This window comes from Brassica napus, chromosome A10, assembly GCF_020379485.1.
Source record: "Brassica napus cultivar Da-Ae chromosome A10, Da-Ae, whole genome shotgun sequence".
Lineage (NCBI taxonomy): Eukaryota > Viridiplantae > Streptophyta > Magnoliopsida > Brassicales > Brassicaceae > Brassica > Brassica napus.
In genome coordinates, this window is record NC_063443.1 from 11,977,533 (window position 1) to 11,996,485 (window position 18,953).

General features: G+C 35.6%; 4 protein-coding genes across 5 annotated transcripts; 1 reads left to right on the forward strand and 3 right to left on the reverse strand.

The window, feature by feature from the left end:
* Positions 1-644: 644 nt before the first annotated feature.
* Positions 645-4,219, reverse strand: LOC106420269. Of its 2 annotated transcripts, none has more exons than XM_013861127.3 (3): positions 4,053-4,219; positions 1,241-3,405; positions 645-1,153 (listed from the first exon to the last, which is right to left on the reverse strand). In XM_013861127.3, exons 2-3 carry the CDS (start codon positions 3,329-3,331, stop codon positions 896-898), a joined length of 2,349 nt encoding a protein of 782 aa, XP_013716581.2. In that variant the 5' UTR covers positions 3,332-3,405; positions 4,053-4,219; the 3' UTR covers positions 645-895. The 2 variants fall into 2 exon arrangements, with proteins under 2 accessions (XP_013716581.2, XP_048598946.1); XM_048742989.1 differs by lacking the exon at positions 4,053-4,219 and adding an exon at positions 3,656-4,016.
* A 5,245-nt stretch (positions 4,220-9,464) lies between these two features.
* On the forward strand, positions 9,465-12,137 carry LOC106420512 (putative L-type lectin-domain containing receptor kinase II.2). Its single transcript, XM_013861357.3, has one exon. It carries the CDS (start codon positions 9,775-9,777, stop codon positions 11,899-11,901), a length of 2,127 nt encoding a protein of 708 aa, XP_013716811.2. The 5' UTR covers positions 9,465-9,774; the 3' UTR covers positions 11,902-12,137.
* On the reverse strand, positions 11,938-14,904 carry LOC106420513 (D-xylose-proton symporter-like 3, chloroplastic). The gene is made up of 14 exons (XM_013861358.3): positions 14,637-14,904; positions 14,463-14,566; positions 14,219-14,297; positions 14,080-14,139; positions 13,933-13,999; positions 13,725-13,849; positions 13,557-13,658; positions 13,105-13,485; positions 12,976-13,023; positions 12,821-12,883; positions 12,658-12,738; positions 12,473-12,571; positions 12,230-12,367; positions 11,938-12,147 (listed from the first exon to the last, which is right to left on the reverse strand). The coding sequence occupies exons 1-14, from the start codon at positions 14,820-14,822 to the stop codon at positions 12,013-12,015; spliced, it is 1,668 nt and encodes a 555-aa protein (XP_013716812.2). The 5' UTR covers positions 14,823-14,904; the 3' UTR covers positions 11,938-12,012.
* A 787-nt stretch (positions 14,905-15,691) lies between these two features.
* Positions 15,692-16,909, reverse strand: LOC106420381 (transcription initiation factor IIA subunit 1). The gene is made up of 6 exons (XM_013861223.3): positions 16,749-16,909; positions 16,470-16,613; positions 16,302-16,401; positions 16,121-16,221; positions 15,954-16,037; positions 15,692-15,872 (listed from the first exon to the last, which is right to left on the reverse strand). Exons 1-6 carry the CDS (start codon positions 16,869-16,871, stop codon positions 15,849-15,851), a joined length of 576 nt encoding a protein of 191 aa, XP_013716677.2. The 5' UTR covers positions 16,872-16,909; the 3' UTR covers positions 15,692-15,848.
* Between the last annotated feature and the right edge of the window lie 2,044 nt (positions 16,910-18,953).

An 18,953-nucleotide genomic window follows, 5' to 3' on the forward strand; every position in this document is an offset into this window, starting at 1 on the left:
AAAAGAGTCACTTAAAATTTCTGACAATTTTTTTTCGTTTAAGTGTGTAATTAAAGATTCAATAATAAATAACACACATATTAAACTCAAGCATAAATTTAAATGTGCATAAATAAACATAATTGTTTTGGTTTCTCTTTTGTTAATACTTATATATTAATAAATAAAGTTATTTAAATATGTTTGAACGTTTTTATCAGAAATCCGAAAAACAAACCAGCCTAAAATGCACCAAAACATCTTATATATATAATAGTACGAAATAATTAAATTATCCAACAAATCAAATTATCCAAATATTTTAAATACATTTAAGATTATTTTAAAATGTATATAAATAGATATGAAAAACTCATTAAAACCTATGCAGTTTTTAGAATGAGTATAACCATTTTTAGACATTTTTATAACCTATTAAATATCTATGTAATTTTTAGATTATAACCTATTAAATATCTATGTACTTTTTAGAATAAAAAGACACATCTTCACTCTTCAGACATGAAAAATGTATTTAATAGAATCCAATTCTGATATTAGCTGCCTCAAAAGAAAGAGACTCATCATGACAATGGGTCACATGAAAACATATAAAAAGGCCCTTTAAAATTTTCAAGCAATCAAATATTTTCCCAGCAAGAAAGTAGACCAACATTATACATATATGGATATAAGATATATAAAATATTCACACTTAAGAGTTGGCAAGATCATTGCTACACCATTAAACTAGCTACTTTCTTTAGACGACAAAAAAAAAACTAAGCTACTTTAAAGAGAGATCTTTGCTGCTTTCTTATTTCCTGCAAACTATCTTTCTTATCCTAGGCTTAACATTAACTTTTTCACATACTTGGAAGTAAAAATATTTGGGTAGGAAGTAAAAATATAAACTTCAGACCCGCCCAACAGGTGAGAGTGGGGCTTCATACCCGATGGTATTGCCATTAGGCACGGTTTCCGCTCTGGCTTTACGTTCATCACATGAGCTTTTTTGCTCAAGGGTGATCTCTGTCATTTTCCTACTCTCTGCAAGTGCCATACATATGGAGAAAGCTTGTAGCTGAGAAAGGGATGAATCATAGACAACTGAATATAACCCTTCCTTGATTGGTTTATAGCTCAAGAATGGATGTTCTTCTGCTTGTTCTCCCTGAAAAAAGAAACGCAGGAATTTGATGATGAAACAAACATTTTGGTTTTGATGTGGAAGAGAGAGCAATTCGATTTGGGTCTGTACCAGAAAGTAAAGCTCGAAACGGTTTGAAGAGGGTGGTGAGTTTGAGGTTGTTGAATTCTTGCATGAGTTGTTGTGCTGGTTTGTAAGGATTATGAGATTGCAGCCCATATCCCAGCCTCCACAATCGCAAGAACCACCTGTTCTCCATCGCTGGATCAAAGACGACGGGCCTCCTTTATGAGGCATACTGTGAACCCCGCTTTGAAGTATGACCGTAGCACTAATGCCTTGATCAAAAGCCCTATCTTTGATTGGATCTCCGAACTCTTTACTGAGTGCAGTGTGATCATGAACCGTGTTTACTGATGCCCTCCTGTTAAACCATCTTGGCATCTTCACGATGATCGCAGCCAGCTCGTTTTTCAACTGAACATCAGACTTTTCCGTGCTCTCTTGATCAAGTTCTACAGAGAAGAGAACAAACTCTCTGATGAAACCAGACCGGAAAGAGCTAGAAACCCGCATCTGAGCAACAACATCAGAGATGATACCATGTGTTTGGCCTCTGCTTCTTTGGTTTAACCATGCGCTATTTCTCTTATGGTCTTTGATAGAGAAGAAAGTATAAACGCTAGTGCATTCACCCTCATCCGAGCTTCCCATTTTCTTTTGGGTGGCAGCAATAATGTCCGTTTCTTTGTTCACTGCAAATGTAAAGAGTGGCTGATTGTTCTTAACTGTTACCCGCAGAACAGCTCGAACCATGGATGATCCTACCTTCTTCTCGTGAGCTGAATCATTCACATTTACTGATCTGCAACCTTTGATACCCAATTTTATTCTTTGAACACCTTGACCTCTAGGCCCCTCCACAGAATTGTCGGAGTGAGTTGCTCTTGGCTTCAGTAGAGGTTCTAGAAACCTTCTTAAATGGCTTGTCGTGGTTGTATCATTTTCGCTCGGTTTGTTGCAGTCTAAGCCGTCAACGCCAGATGAAACAGCCGAGTTTTGTGAAACGGTCTTTGTGGAGTTAGCCATTGACTCTGGCTGGGTGGTGGAACCAGAAACTCGTTCACTGTTAGTTTTGCTGGCCTTACCCATACTGAAGCTAAGCCGCTGAAAAGGTGATATACTTCTCCCCTTTTTAGAGACAGGTTTGTGTGACGTTGAATCTTGTCTCTGGGCAGGCTCATCCCCACAATGTTTCACAGATAACAAAGATGATGCTCTGTCTTCTGAGATCTTACCTCTTGAAGATGTATTACTTGCTTTTGCTGAGAGTGGCACACACTGAGATATTTTAGCTGAATTCCGGTTCGGGTCCGCATCAGCCAAGGCAATGTTACTTTTTGCCGAACAGCCGTCAGCTTTACATGGCAAGGAGCAAGAATGTTGAGCACAGTAATTTACTTCAACACCATGACCTACGCTAACTTTATTAGTCGAACTTCTCTTGCAGGTCTTAGCCTCTTCTCGACCTAGCTTCTTACTTGAGTCATAGAGCTTAGCTTCCCCCTGCTGGCTTCGACCGAGTTCCCCATCATGATCATATCGCTTTCTTTCGCGTGACTTCTTCTCACTCTTCTTACGTCTACTACCATCAACCTTAGAGTTTACTTCCATGTTCACGCCAGCCTCTGAAGTTCCAAGTTTCGGGCCAATCTTCTCTTTCAGGTCCTTCTTCTCACATCCCTCTTGCGCATCAGTAATTGGACCAAGCTGCTCATCAGGTATGCCGAAACTCCTATGGCCTCTATGTTTCTTTTTCCGTGTACCTCCTATGGTTTCTCGATACTCTCTTACAGTTTCTCCACCAGGATTTGACATGAGATTAGACTGCCGTGAGCTACGATGTTTCCTTGGACGGTTATGCACATTGCTCGGACCAGCAGACGACTCATCCCTATGCGGAACCAATGAAGCATCTGTCTGGTAAACAACCGAAGGGTATCTACTCTTCACAGGCATCATTCGGTTATGGCTATGCTGCCACTTCTCCAAGCGGTCCCAGTCAAGAACACCAACGCTCAAGAGCTTCTCCCGAGGAGTATGAGTATCAGCTCTCTCCAAGAAAACCGGCAGCTTCGACATATACTTAAGAAGTTCAGGCTCATCACCAGCCCGACTCTCCGCTGGTTTATTCCTCTCCATTGGATAGTAACTAGATTCACATAAGCCTGCCTTGAATCAATCCCACTTAAGCACCAACATACCTTGATGAAATCCTGGATAATGAAAAAATTCAAGAAAAGAACCAAAAAATCAATCACATCACATCAAATCATTAGAATCATCTCGCTGCTACCAACCGTAGCAGTAAAGTACATTGAAAGCATTTCAGAGTGCTCACAGCATCAAAATTACAAAAAAAAAAAAAAAAAGTGGTCCTTGGTAGACACAGAAAAAAATGGAGGATGATCATGGTTTTTGTCAACATCCATCTTTTAGATAATGCTAGAATACAAAAGCGCACACCTAACGATGGACATGGACCTAATCTCCCCGAAGAAACAGCTGAATCATGCCCCCCCCCCCTTTCCACATTTATGAGAGCAACTTTCACAAGCACGACAAATTAATATATTCAGATTCGATTCAAAGGTTTTTTGGCGGATCCACGATTTATACTTTGAATCAACCTAAATCGAAATAGTTCTCGGACGGAATCAACGATCAATGTCCGATTTGAATCGAAATCGATTTCCTAGGGTTTACAATTCGCTTAGCTACTCAAAATCATATTAACCTAGAAGAAATCACTTGCTTCTTATGATACGAGCTATGGATTCGTTTCTTCGCTTAGCGAAACGGCAAACACTTCGACCGAATCAAAGCGAAGAAACTTTCCCGAGAAAGTTCGAAGAAAAATTACCTCAGAACAACGAATGTGTGGAAAAATATGCAGATCGTCGGTGAAGGAGGCAACGATACACAGAGAGAGTCAACAAAAATTTCACTTGAAGGAGACGAAGAGAGTGATGAATCAGCAAAAAAAGTGAAGATCCGAAACGATAAAAGCTAGAGAGAGAGAGTGTGTGAGAGTGACTGAGAAAGTAGATGATCCGACGGTGGATAATGAATGAAAGAGTAAAACGTGCGGTTGAGATTGTATCGCGATTGAGGAAGGCGCGGGAATGGTTCGCGTGAGGTGGTCCCCCAACATCCCTTATATATTAATTGAGTAACATTTGAAAAGATGTAACCTCAATTTTGTATTAATTAAAAGAGGCCCCAATGCATAGGTGGCACTCAATTAGGTAGTCAATTACATTCAATTGAAAAATAAGTAGGTCCACATTCGATTTTTATATGTTGTTAGATATATAAGTTGGTCAAACTATATGATATAATGATATGATATGATATTTTCTTTCCTTAAATAAAACCTACGGAATTACCATAAATGACTAATATATATATGATAATTAATGAGTTTAATAATAAAGATTTGATAACAATGTATATCTCCTCCATCATTTTTTGTTTAATTTTATATTATTAAAATAAATTAAACAATCAAATTAGCTATAAAAATAAAATTTAGATTTTTTCGTATATGTTATATTTTGAATTTTTAAAAACGACAATAAATGACTAAAACTATTAAAATTATTATGTTAAAAATTAATGATCAATGGTTTAACATTTTTATTATAAGAAGATACACATGATTTTAAAACCATATGAGTAAAAAATATCATTTAATAATAAAATAAATAAATATATATATATATATTAAACACTATATACCATAAGATTACATAAATATTTTAATATTTAAACTTTCAATGAATTTTCAAGAACATTTATAAATTATAAACTTATTAAAGATTTCAGATTGAAAATTTTGTTATCGATGATTTAAATATTTTGTTATAAAACGATATGAACGATCATAGAACCGTATGATTATAAATTCTTATTTAATAAATAACTATAAAAAATATACTATTCCTAGAAAAATAGGTTGGTCCATCTTAACTTATATTACACTTTTTATTAAACTAACTATCAAATTGATAAATAACGTATCAAAAAATGTTTTGCACTTTCCTTAAATAAAAGCTACGAAATTACCTAATATGATTAACGTATATGTGAAAATTAATTATAATGAATAATAAATATTTGATAACAATTTTTGTATCTTAGTTCTTTTTTTAATTTTATATTATTAAAATATCTTTAAAAATTACATTAAATATATAATAAAAACATTTATAATTTTTCTTATATGTTATATTTTGAATTTTTCAAAACGTCTATAAATTATTAGAAATTTGAAGATCCCCACTCTGAAAATTTTGTGATCAATAGATTATTTTTTTGTCATAATAAGTTACAAATGATCATAAAATTGTATTAATATGAACTTTTATTTAATATTATAAGAAGATACACATTATTTTAAAACCATATGAGTAAAAAATATCATTTAATAATAAAACATATATATTTATATATATATATATATATTATACTATATACCATAAGATTACATAAATATTTTAATATTAAAACTTTCAATGAATTTTCAAAAATTTTTATAAATTATAAACTTATTAAAGATTTCACATTGAAAATTTTGTTATCGATGATTTAAATATTCAGTTATAAAATGATATGAATGATCATAGAACTGTATGATTATAAATTCTCATTTAATAAATGACTATATAAAATATACTATTCTTAGAAAAATAGGTTGGTCCATATTGACTTACATTATATTTTTTATTAAACTAACTATCGAATTGATAAATAATCTACCAAAATTTTTTTTGCACTTTCCTTAATTAGAAGCTACGAAATTACCTAATATGATTAACGTATATATGAAAATTAATTATTATGAATAATAAATATTTGATAACAATTTTGGTATCTTAGTTCTTTTTTTAATTTTATATTATTGAAAGATATAAAAAAATCACATTAAATATATAATAAAAACATTTATATTTTTTCTTATATGTTATATTTGAATTTTTCAAAACGTTTATATATTATTAGAAATTTGAATATTCTCACTCTGAAAATTTTGTGATCAAATTAGATTATTTTTTTGTTATAATAAGTTACAAATGATCATAAAATATAACGCATATGAATTTTTATTTAATAAATATTCAAACTAAATAATATATATATGTAAACACTAATGATTTAAAGCAATAAGATTGGCTGATCAATTTAGTCGTCCAGTTGAAATCTTTCAAAAGTATGTGAAAGACTAAAGTCAAAGTAAATATGGATTTAGAATAGTAGTTATATTTTACTAACCAAATACCGAAAAAAACCGAACCGAACCGAAACCAACCCGATATTCGGATTGAACACCCGTAATCCAAATGAAGCCAAACTATTGTTTCATTCTCTAAAATATAATAAAAATAATAACTTAATCCCGCGCAAGGCGCGGGTCTTATCCTAGTGTGTATTATTATTATGCACATGTTTACGTGTGCGTATTAGCCAAAGATTTACTAAAAACTGACAAAAATACAAAACTTTAGTGACTTTTCTTAAAGTTTTAACAATTATAGAACTGAACATACGGCATATAATGTAATGGTTTATCACAAAAGTTAAATATAATACTTGTCTCTTTTGTATACTTTGGAAAATTAATGACAATTATAATCGTAAGACATGATTGCATCACATGGTTCACATAAAAAAAACACATGGTTTTTTCGAAGGAAAAAAACACATGATTCATATCACATTTTTACATTTTTTGTGCAGATTTTACGTTATCTAATCATTTTATTTTTTAAATAACTCCAAAATTTCGGGGGAAAACTCACTAAAGACTAGAATTTTGTTTGAACAAAACCATTTGTGTTGTAATATTATGGACAATTAACTTGTAAATTATATACGGCACAACGCCGCACGACAATTTTTATACTTAAATTTCTATTTAAAATATGACATACTACTAAGTGGACTCGTCATGGAATTATTCTTATTCAAGGTTATTAAAAAGACTTGTAGTATATATCTGATTCTAGATATATCTTATACACGACCTGCACCAAAATAAATGCAATTGTGTGGTCAATTTTCTTTTTACCCTAATGTTGTTTGGTAAGAAAACTATATTATATACTGTGTATAGATCTATAAAAAAGGTCTGTTGGTGGGATGATCGTGGGATTGATTTCACAGACTAATATGGTCCACTGACGCAGCTCACGATCAGAGGAGACCCGTAGTTTCCAAGAAAGCTTATAATGATAATACTTTTGTAATGTAATGTAGCCGTATTAATTCATTTGGAATATAAATTTCTGCTGACCACATTATGTGGAATATTTAATTGTTAAGAACATCTCCAATGTAAAATTTTATTTTTCTTTCAAAATTCAAAATGAAATTAAAGTGGAAATAGAGTAAAATTGCTCCAATACTACTCTATTTTCTACTTTATAATAGAGTGATGAACAAACAAAAAATAGATTATTCTATTTATGGAATAAATTTTATTATAGAGTGAGATATTGAATTGGGTTGATGCGTTCCTTACTCTATATTCACTTTTACTCTATTTTAAAGAAAAAAATGGAATGGATAATAGCAAATAGCATGGAAGGTGAATAGGTGATTATACTATTCTAATCTAGTACTACGCTCCATTACATATATGGAGACATTCATGTCTCTTGTTTTTTCAAAAATTTCCTACAAAAACTGGTTTACATCTTACGATATGAAAGACATGTCTTTTACTTGGCCATTTTCTAATTTATATATTCGATTTAGGTCCTTATATTTGGATAGACAGACCATTTTCCGGGTGAGAATTAACATTCAGGAAGAATAATAATTCAACTCCTTAAAAAAAAAAAAAAACTCCTTAAGAACAAGATGGAATCACAATTCGTGGAGACACCCATAAAGGAATAAGAAAGTACTTTATCATTAGTGGATATTCATCATAAGCAAACCAAAGCAAAAAGATGAATGAAAGTAAGAAGGATATAAAAATAAAGATAAAGATAAAAGGACAAAAGATTAATCACTTTTTCTTTTAGTTTGTGTGCTCCATTGAGACTGAATTTAAAAAAGAAAGTAATGAATCAAACGATCGACAGGGATATGATGTCATCAATTATTAGTTGATATCACCTTTGGATACGGAGGATCTTAAATTGTATGTGTGTTACCTTGGTCAGTTTTGGTGCTTTGCTCATCAAAACCGACCAAGGTAACTTCAAGCTCTCACCTATGTACATCACAATAAATCCTTTTGGTGCTTTGCTCATTCCCCGTCTTCTGTAACTTAATTAATGTACATCCATTGGAACTTGGAAGCTAAGCATTTACTGACTTTACATATTAAAACTGTAGCTCATCCTCATAGGACACAATTGTGATTGTTACAAGTAAGTTTGTAAATGTAAGAACTATAGGAACACATTAATTCTTTATACAGCCGTCACATTTGACATATTGTTGTTCATTAACAATTTAGGCGTCTCCCATTTTTGGTCCTCAGGCACATATAGCCGTGGACAAATCACTGGTCCGTTCCCTTTACATCTATCTTCGGTTAATCGGTTATTATATTCCCGCCTGCATTCATCTTCAAAATTTCAACCAAAAAGAGAAGTCATCAGATCTGAATCGAATAACTAAACTAAAACATTCAGAAATGTACTCAAAGTCAAACCCCTGTCTTGTTGTCTACTTGTCAATTTCTAATGACTAAAAAGAATGTAAGACGTTTTGTTCTTCTTGCATCCGTTGAAAATGTATGTTTTTTCAGCCAAGTCAAAATATCTTATCCAATGTGACCGAGAAAGGTACTTATTGCCGAACAGAATAGGTCAGATCAGGAGCTCCATTGTCATCTGCAGGAGGCTTCTTCAACTTATACAAATTTTAAAACAGTGCCACCATCGTTTGAGCAAGTAAAACAACTTAAACTACATGCAACTAGTGTTTCTTGATTTAGAATATCTTTTAAACTACACCCAACTAGTATTTCATGATTCAGAATATGTTTTGTAATAACTCATTCAGACTATTATTCGGAATGAAAGATGTTTGCACGTATGTAGAGTAACCAAGTTTTACATATGACTTTGACTATTTAAAACCTCATTTAAATAAAATTTTCATATGAATGAAACTCACATACATAAATAGTAAGTAAAAACTCAATAGATTTAATTACTTCATCTTGCCTCAGGGCATGATGGTATATACTAATTCAGGTCAATACAAATAAGATCACAGCTTGAATCTTCAGTCTTGTGTATAATCCACTGGCTAGATAGCAACAAGCAAAGATGCAGACATAAAATCACATAGTGTTGTACCCATGACTTATCTTGAATATATATAAGACTGGAAAAGTAATTAACCAACATGACTGTAAGAAACATCTAAGTGATGACATAAGCATTGTTATCTTACCAGTTCAGAAGGAATAACTTTTCTTTGCTAGTGTCTTCCAAGTAAAGGTCAGCTCAGGGTTTTCTGGAGACAGAAAACATAATTCTCATGTAAAAGAGAGTGCAGAAGAATCTAAGATTCACAAGCTAAGGCAGAGAGAGAGAGAGTGGAGATCATTGTTATTCCAGATGGCTGGAGTTTTAGGACACATGTGTATCTGGATACTAATTTGTATCCATGTAACACCTTTGGTGTTAGCCCAAGGCGGTACTCAGTTTGTGCATTATGACTTCAGGAAAGTAGACCTCTACCGTGATGGAATGGCAACTATTGAAGATGGCGTATTGCAGATTACAGGTAATACAACCAAGAGCACCGGTCATGCTTTCCACAAAACCCCCATGAAGTTCACAACTTCGTCTTCAAGTTTGTCTTCATTTTCAACAGAGTTTGTCTTTGCAATCCTTCCACTGCACAGCCCCATTTCTTTCGGTCAAGGTATGGCTTTTGTGGTAGCTCCTACCACAGACCTCAGGTATAACGGCACTGAAACTTCAGGGTTAGGGCTATTCAGCACAGCAAATGATAACAAAACTACAAACCACATCCTGGCGGTAGAGCTTGATACTAATGATAGCCCTGAAGCACTTGACATAAGTAGTAACCACGTGGGGATTGATATAAACAGCAAAATCTCGGTCGTATCTGCCAATGCTAGTTACTATAATCATACAGAGGGGAAGAACATAACCCTGCTGCTTGCTAGTGGAAATAGTATCCTCATCTGGATAGATTATGATGGAATAGAGAAGCGGCTTAATGTAACTTTATCTCCTGTACCAACTCCAAAGCCAGTTTCACCATTCTTGTCAAGTTCCATCAAACCAAGGGTGCCTCTCTTGTCAAAAACCATCAATATTTCAGAAATTTTCAATGAAACCATGTTTGTAGGTTTCTCTGGATCCACAGGCACACTCAGAAGTGACCAATATATTCTTGCATGGAGTTTCAAGAAAGGTGGACAAGCAGAAAGCCTTGACTTGTCAAAGGTTTTGGATCCCCCAAATCCACCTCCACCACCACCATCCTCTCCACCACCACCATCCTCTCCACCACCACCATCATCTCCGCCGCCACCTACTCTGCCACCAACCTCTCCAACAAAGTCAAGGTCTAAAGGCTCTAGCCTTGCTTTAATTCTAGGCACTACTATAGCAGGAACTTTGCTAATAGTACTAGGAGGAGTTGTGTATCTTCTTTACAAGAAAAAGAAGTATGCTGAGGTTCTTGAACAATGGGAAAAGGAATATAGTCCCCAGAGGTACTCCTTCAGGAACCTATACAAAGCAACCAAGGGTTTTAAGGAGAATCAACTACTTGGAGCAGGAGGTTTTGGAAAAGTTTACAAGGGAATACTTCCCTCTGGTACACAAATCGCTGTTAAGAGAGTCTACCATGATGCAGAGCAAGGGATGAAACAGTATGTCGCGGAGATAGCTAGTATGGGAAGGCTAAGGCACAAGAACTTGGTTCAGCTCCTTGGCTACTGCAGAAGGAGAGGTGAACTGCTTTTGGTTTATGAATACATGCCAAATGGGAGCCTAGATAACTACTTGTTCAACAACCAAAACCTCACTTGGTCTCAGAGATTGAACATAATCAAGGGAGTAGCATCTGCTCTTTTGTATCTTCATGAAGACTGGGAACAAGTTGTGCTACACAGAGATATCAAAGCTAGCAACATTCTTTTAGATGCTGATCTTAATGGACGGTTGGGAGATTTTGGGTTTGCAAGGTTCCATGATCGCGGCGAGAATCTCCAAGCCACGCGTGTGGTTGGAACCATAGGCTACATGGCTCCTGAGCTAACTGCAATGGGTGTGACCACTACCTGGACTGATGTCTATGCCTTTGGAGCTTTTATTCTTGAGGTGGTTTGCGGAAGAAGGCCAGTAGACCCTGAGAGACCCCCTGAGCAAATGATTCTACTTAAGTGGGTTGCTATTTGTGGAAGCAGAGATAGTTTAATGGTTACTGTTGACAGTAAACTCGAAGGAAACTTTAAAGCTGAAGAGGTCAAGATGCTTTTGAAGCTAGGCATGCTTTGTTCTCAGAGCAACCCAGAGAATAGACCAAGTATGAGACTTATAGTACAATATCTTGAAGGAAATGTCAATGTTCCGAGCATATCATATGATACAGCTGGATTTGGTATGCCAAATATAAGCAATGAAACTGTAACACAACGGCCTGAAACCTCCTCATTAGCTAATTTCTCTTTTGAAGATGTTACAGTCCTATATGGTGGTCGTTGAAGCCTGCAAGCAAACTTTTATTCTGCTACAATGTTGTGTCTCTTAAGTGAATGATTGTATTGTGATTGGTTGTTGAATTTACAATAACATACATGTTTTTTTTTGAACATTTCACTTCAAGATTTTAGATTCAATCTCTTCCAAGCTGAGACCCTTGGTCTCAGGGACTACTAGAACTACAAACAAGAGTGATACCAATGCTATAGCTCCAAAGAGAAGGAAGAGATTCTCTGCTCCAAGATATTCCTGCAAAGGTGGCATGGGAGCCAGAAGTTACTAATAAACTTTCAAGGGAGTCTTAACCAGAGGGAGCATAAGAGAGAGATACCTTTAAGGGTGAAAACGCAAAGGTGACAATGGCATTGGATCCAAAGTTTGTAAGAACTGCAAGACTGATCCCTCTCCCTCTTGTGCGAAGTGGGAATATCTCTGACACCATTAGCCAGCTGATTGGTCCAAATGAGATCTGGTTCCCAAGAACAAACAGTCAGATACCTTTAAGGGTGCTACTTCTTGAACGATCAAGATAACACTATGTAGCCACAGCTACAAAGAGAGCTAGAATACAAACCTGGTAGCAACCAACATAGAGAAGCAGTGCACCAACTGCTACAAGAGGAAAGCCACCTAGAAACTTGTAGTATGCTGACAGTAGAAACAAAGAAATCGCCTGGAATTTTTTGGAACATACAAAAGAAAAAAGAGTAAGCCAGTGTATCAATATGAAACTTAAGGCACAAAAGAGTTAACTCATACAATGCCACTGACGCCTCCAATCAGTAAGGGACGTCTTCCAAGATCATCAACTTTTGCAACAGCCACCCATGTCATCAGTAACTGCAGAAGAGGTCTAATTTTATATAACAGCTGGAAGCATGTTAACATAGACAGATACATAAATAACAAAGGAAATGAGCACCTTGAAGACACCAATGATAACAGAAACTCTAGTTGCATCAGCAGCAGCAGAGAATCCAGCAGTCTGAAGAATAGATAAGTAAGCAATTAAGTCTCATGAAAGATCCAACTACTGTACTAAAAAAACATTAGTTTCAAGGTGTGAAGCAAGCATACCTGAAGAATCGAACCCGCGTAATAAAGAACACTTGGCTGTCCAGTTATCTATCAAGATGATGCAAGAGTATAAGTTGAAATCTCACATTCATCCAAAGACCAACCAACAAACGAAGAAGAATCAATCACCTGCTGGAAAAGAACCAAACCACCACCAATAGTCAAAGCTTTCAAGTTAGGCCCTTGGAACACTTCCAAGAAGTTCCCCCCAGACTTCTCCTCATCTTCATAAGCCGTTTTCACAGATAACAACGCATCATCCACCAGCTTCTCCGACAGTTTATCACCGGGAGGTCTGCCGCGTAGTTTGCTGAGGGCAACCATGGCTTTGTCTTTGTATTCTTGTAGAGCGCCTTTGCCTTGAACAGCTCTAAGAAGCAGCCAGCGAGGAGACGGAGGGAGGCTCCACATGCCTAGTCCCATGAGCAAAGCAACAGGGGTGCCGAATCCGTACATGTATCTCCACCCTCCGACCACATCAATCTCAAAGCTTCCAACAGAGAAACCCAGCTGTGCAGGAAGAGGGATTAGAAAGAGTTCAAATGAAATTACATAGAAAAAGGAAGAGACGGGATGTGTACCAGGATGCCTGATACGATGAAGAGTTCTTTGAGAGAGATAAGAGTTCCACGGATTTGAGATGGGCATGTCTCGGCTATATAGAGTGGAGCCCCATGCATTGCCTATCAAAGGAAACCAGTTTACTGTAAGCAATCAACAAGGAAACAAGACAAGGTTGCAGAGCTCACCAAACCAATACCCAAGCCGTAGAGAAGCCTTCCAAGTAAGAGAATATTAAGATCAGGGGCGCAGCCAGTGATCAGAGACCCAAGGAGATAGAGACCAGCAGCTATAATGAGTTCTCGCCTTCTACCTACATAAGAAAAAAAGATAGAATGAGAGACTTGGAACCAAGTTACAAAGAAGGAGAAATCAATAAAAGAATAAAAGAGTTACCAAGGAAATCAGCAATGCCGTAGACAAGAGTTGAGCCAAGAAGGGCTCCATATAAGGATCCGCTAACCTACACAACAAGATACATATAAGGACTATCACTTTCTGCTAAACTCCATATGGAGAAGCATCTCTAGATAATAGCATTACCACAAGTCCAAGCTGAACAGGTGACAAGTTAAACCATGTAGTTCCACTGAGCGCAGCTGACTGTTTCGACACCATTAGTAAGTAAGGCTTTGTAGCTAGCAGCTAACAAAATAAAAGGCAGATAAATTTAATTCAAAACCTGAAGTGAGAGAGTAGCACCGGAGGTTGCTCCAATATCATACCCAAACAACAGCCCTCCCAGAGCCGGGAATATAAACCTAAGATTCAAGCAAAAATGGCTGTTAAAATCAAGTGTTAAGCCTAAAGCTCAGTCTAGCTAAATACTTCTTAACATCTGATGATACATAAGCCATTGCTCACATATAACTAGCTGATGGGATTGAGAACTAAACAGTTAATTACCAAAAAGGATAAATACTTACGGGAGTATGACAGAAGACCAAGAAAATGACTCAGGTGGATCAGAAGCAACAGAATCAGCTACTTCTCCACTGTCGGCTAACTCTCCTCCAGTCCCAACTCCGACCTACCCAAGAAAACCAAATCAAACATTTTGAAAAGGAATCAAAACCCATGAAACCTGTCTTGTTCTTCACCTGGAACTTTTGTCGGTGTCTTGGGACTAAACCCAGTTTGGGTAGTTCCTTGGAACGGAGGTAAGAAGAGTCAGGCCTGGGTTTGAAACAGGAGCAGAAGAAGGCACGGGGGCTAGAGTTCTTGACCTGGTTTAGTTGTAAGGGTCTGATGGCGAAATGTGACTGAGTTGAGATAGCGAAAGCCATGATCGGAGTGAGGATTCTCCCGCTAACTTTGTACGCTTATCGCTCGTCCTCTTGATTCTTCAAAGTTTTATTTATTTATGTAAAAATAAATAATCAGAAAAAAAATATATTGTGTGGTGTGTGTATATGTATCTTTTCTTTCCCGATTCATAGTAAGGGCAAAAATGTAAATTAGTACAGTAGGGCTTTTCTTTAATACTTTAAACTTCTCCGCCATTCTTAAACCTCGTGGAACAGCAGAGTACGTGAGCCAATCCTCCACAATGGGTCTTCTTTTTCATATTCTGCTTATTTCTCGAAGATGGTAACTTTCTAGCAGAAGCTTCGAACTTTTATCTCCTTCCGTGGAGGTAAAATCGTATCTTCCCGTATTTTATATTAAATTTTTTCTGGTGTAATCCCCTGTTTTTATTTTATTTTAGAAGGACTCATTTTACTTCCCGTGTTCTTTGATTTTGGTTGGCTCTCTCAGTCATTATTTGTAGCATAATCCTTGTTGACTGATTGATGCATACCTAACTTGGGAACAAGACAGTTAGGAGGATCCGTGTGCGTGGTGGGAATGTCGAATGTGAAGTGGGCAGCCTTTTGAAGCTCGATACAGGACACTTCTCATGGACTTGAAGATTCTTTCTGCAACCAAGAGAGAAGGAGAGGTTTGGTTTCTGACTGTTTTTTTTTCATAATCAGTCCCAACTGATCCAACTGATTGGTATCACTTTTAATAACAGTTAAGTAGTGGAATGTTGCTTGCTTGCGATGATGGGTAAAAAACAATTAATCATCACATCTTATTCGGTTGTTTTCTCAGGCTCTTTATTTCTGTTTGATATGAAACAGGTAAAAGAAGAAGAGCAAGAGAACCAACGGATTCAAATTTGTAATTTCCATTTATTAACTCCATTGCAACCAAGGTATTGGAACAAAGCCAAAACAATGTTATGTACATTAAGAGTTTGCATCTATTTAGTAGAAAGTCCAGCGAGAAAGAGACAGATTACAGATAGCCTTCACATAAAGCTTCTCTTAAAAGGTAAAATCTCCTTTGGTCTGCAAAAAAAAAAAGAAAGTAAGAACACATGTGAGCCAAGTGAAATGTTAAATCCTCCATTATCAAGAAGTTGGTCCGACCTCTGAGAAAAGAATGTTCTTTTCGTTGATTTGCATAACCCCAGCTTTGAGTTTGCACTCCCACTTGTTCTTACGCTTCTTTACCTACGGTACGGTAGTAGTTGAATAAAATGGTATTTAAAGTTTAAGAATATGCAGCAGCCCAAAAAAAAAGAAATAAACCTTACATAATCAAACTGACACATGATCAAATGCGGAATATCCTCATCATCATTGATATCATCTTCCTCATAATCATCATCCTCGTTCAAACTCTCATCATCATCATCTACATCATCATCATTCAGTTCACACAAGTCAAAAGGATAACACCTTTTCGCAACAAACCCATACATATCAAAACTTTACCATGAGGAGCAAAAGCGCTTGGCTTTATATCATCACTAGCACCATCTTGCTGAGGAATGTAAAGTCCTTCACCCTCGTTCTTTATCGACAACCCAAGCTCCTGAAAACGTTTTCAATAATCCGTGACTCAAACACACAAGAACTATCTATGACCAAAGAGAACCATACCGTGGATGGAAACTGCGGATCAGAGTCAATCCCACTCTTATTCTGAGCATATCCATGCAAAGGATTTGGATTCTGAATCGGAGGAGAAGATGTTTCTATGGTTCCTCTTATGACTCCGGCTTGTATCATCTTCCTTCTCCAAATCTATACACAAAGAGTATCATAATCAGTTTCGAAAAACCCTAACTTACAGCTTAAGAAAAGCCAAGCAAGCAACTTCGGAGGATTATATATGTAAAGCGAAATCAAGATCGATCAGTTGGGAGATTGTCAACTAACCGAATGAAGCTCGGTAAGAACAGACTCATCGAGTTCTCCAGTGAAGACGAGGTCGTTTCGAGACTTGCTGATAACATCGTTGGTGATTCTAATGTAGGCGTCGCTTGTATTGCTCGCGTCCATTCCGAAACAGTCGAAAGGATTGAAAGTTTTGAGGGTATAAATAGGTTGCGGCCGCATCACACGCGTATTTATAATCATGATCATAAGCTGTAAAGTCGGTTAATCCTCCGAGCCGATTATCTGAAGCATGTGGGCTTTTTAAAGCCCATTTTCACCCAGTCAATAGCCCTTTTGTCATCCAAAAAGTCTTAATCTTTACACTCGACTCTTTTAATTACTCAAGTGTAGTCTTTTACATGGTTTTTGTTAAACAGTGTCGATCTGGTTATTTTTTTTGTACTTCAATTTTTGAAGGATGTTGTTGGATCATTCCATTTATTTCTTACGTTACTGAGCTTCAATATTTATCATATATGCATATGTGTGTACAGTATGATATATTGTATTTAGTAGAGCAAATTGTAAGTTCATTATTGTATATACTAGGGGCATTGCCTCCACGCAAGCGCGGAGTTGTGGACAGAGTTTTTGTTTCATCTCAATATTTGTTAGGGTTATTGTAGTTGTAAATTTTGCACTTTGAGTTATTTTTCAAGTTTTTTTTATTGTTATAGGGTTAGAGTTGTGATGATGAACTGTGTATGCATTGTTCTCCACTTATGAATGACTAAACTCTGTTAGTAATGTGATTGATATATTTGTCACTGAGACTTATTGTTTGTTTGTCTTCTTAATTTGTTTATTGTACTGTTGAGAGTACATAAATTATATTAAAGTTGTTGAATATACTTTTTGTTTCTGGATATTTTTTTTCCAGTTTAGTTATGTAAGTTGTGTGCATTAAGTAATAATTTTTATTATCCTTATTATGTTTGTTAATGTTTTTGTTTTATTTTTAAATTTGTTGCTCTTACCGGACCTTTAAAACAAATACATGAAGACTTGTAGAAATAACTATAAAATGATTGATAGTTCTGAGTATTTGAGCTTTAATGAGTTTTAAATGAATTTATGTATTTTTCATAAAAAGACAATATCATTGGCATGTTGACATGGGCATGTAAGCTATTTTTATAAGACAAGAAAAGTGAGCAGGTGGAGATGTTGTTGCCGCCTTTGTGTCTGTCGGGATTGTCTCTTGTATCTCCTGTTGTGGCTGTGTTTGTTTATCTTTTATTTGATGAATAATATGTAAACAAAAATCATTGTTAGCTGTATTTATCAGAATTCATAACTTACTTTGCTTTTTTTGTTCAGGTAATTTCACTGATCTTGGTTGTCGTCTTCGTCTTCTTTGTTGCGAAAATAAGTTTGTAAATTGTTAAATAGCTGACCGTGTAGTTTGTATTTGTTTAGCTGACTCGATGTATGTGTCGTTGTGAAAATAAGTTTGTAAATTGTTAAATAGATGGCCGTGTAGTTTGTATTTGTTTAGCTGACTCGATGTATGTGTCGTTGCAAAAATAAGTTTGCAAATTGTTAAATAGATGGCCGTGTAGTTTGTATTTGTTTAGCTGACTCGATTTATGTGTCGTTGAGTTTTAGCTGAGGTGATTGTTTGGTATATTTGTTTTGAAGTTTATTTCTAAGATTAGACAAAAAAAAGAGGTGATCATTATTGATTCGTCTTTTTTGAAATTCTAGTTTTTGGTGTTTTGATTGTTTGGGTTGTTTTGGTTTTTTTTAAGGTGTAAAATAAAAGTTTGTGTAAAATTAGTTTGATAAGTAAGGGATATAAATAGACGACCACAAAATTTGAGTAGGAAATATTTTTGACTATTGATGTTAGCACAATATAGATAATAATAAAAAAAAAATGTGTATTGATTGTTTCTTACGGATCAATGAAGAGACGGACAACGACTCGAGTTGTTTCTTTCAGCCTTGGACAGAACGGATCATATGTTACTAAATAATATAAAATTATAAAATTTTACATTTTCTAGAAAGATTTTTTTATAAAACAACTACTTTGCTTTTAAGAAAATTGTACAAGTGACATCCTCGTCATCAAAATTAGGTGGCGTAGCATATATGTTGGCAAAATTAGATAACATGGCAACTGATGTGGTAATTGGTGTATGATTTCGTCAAAAAAATAAATAAGAGGTATGTTATTTGAAATTTACGAAAGTGCAGGTA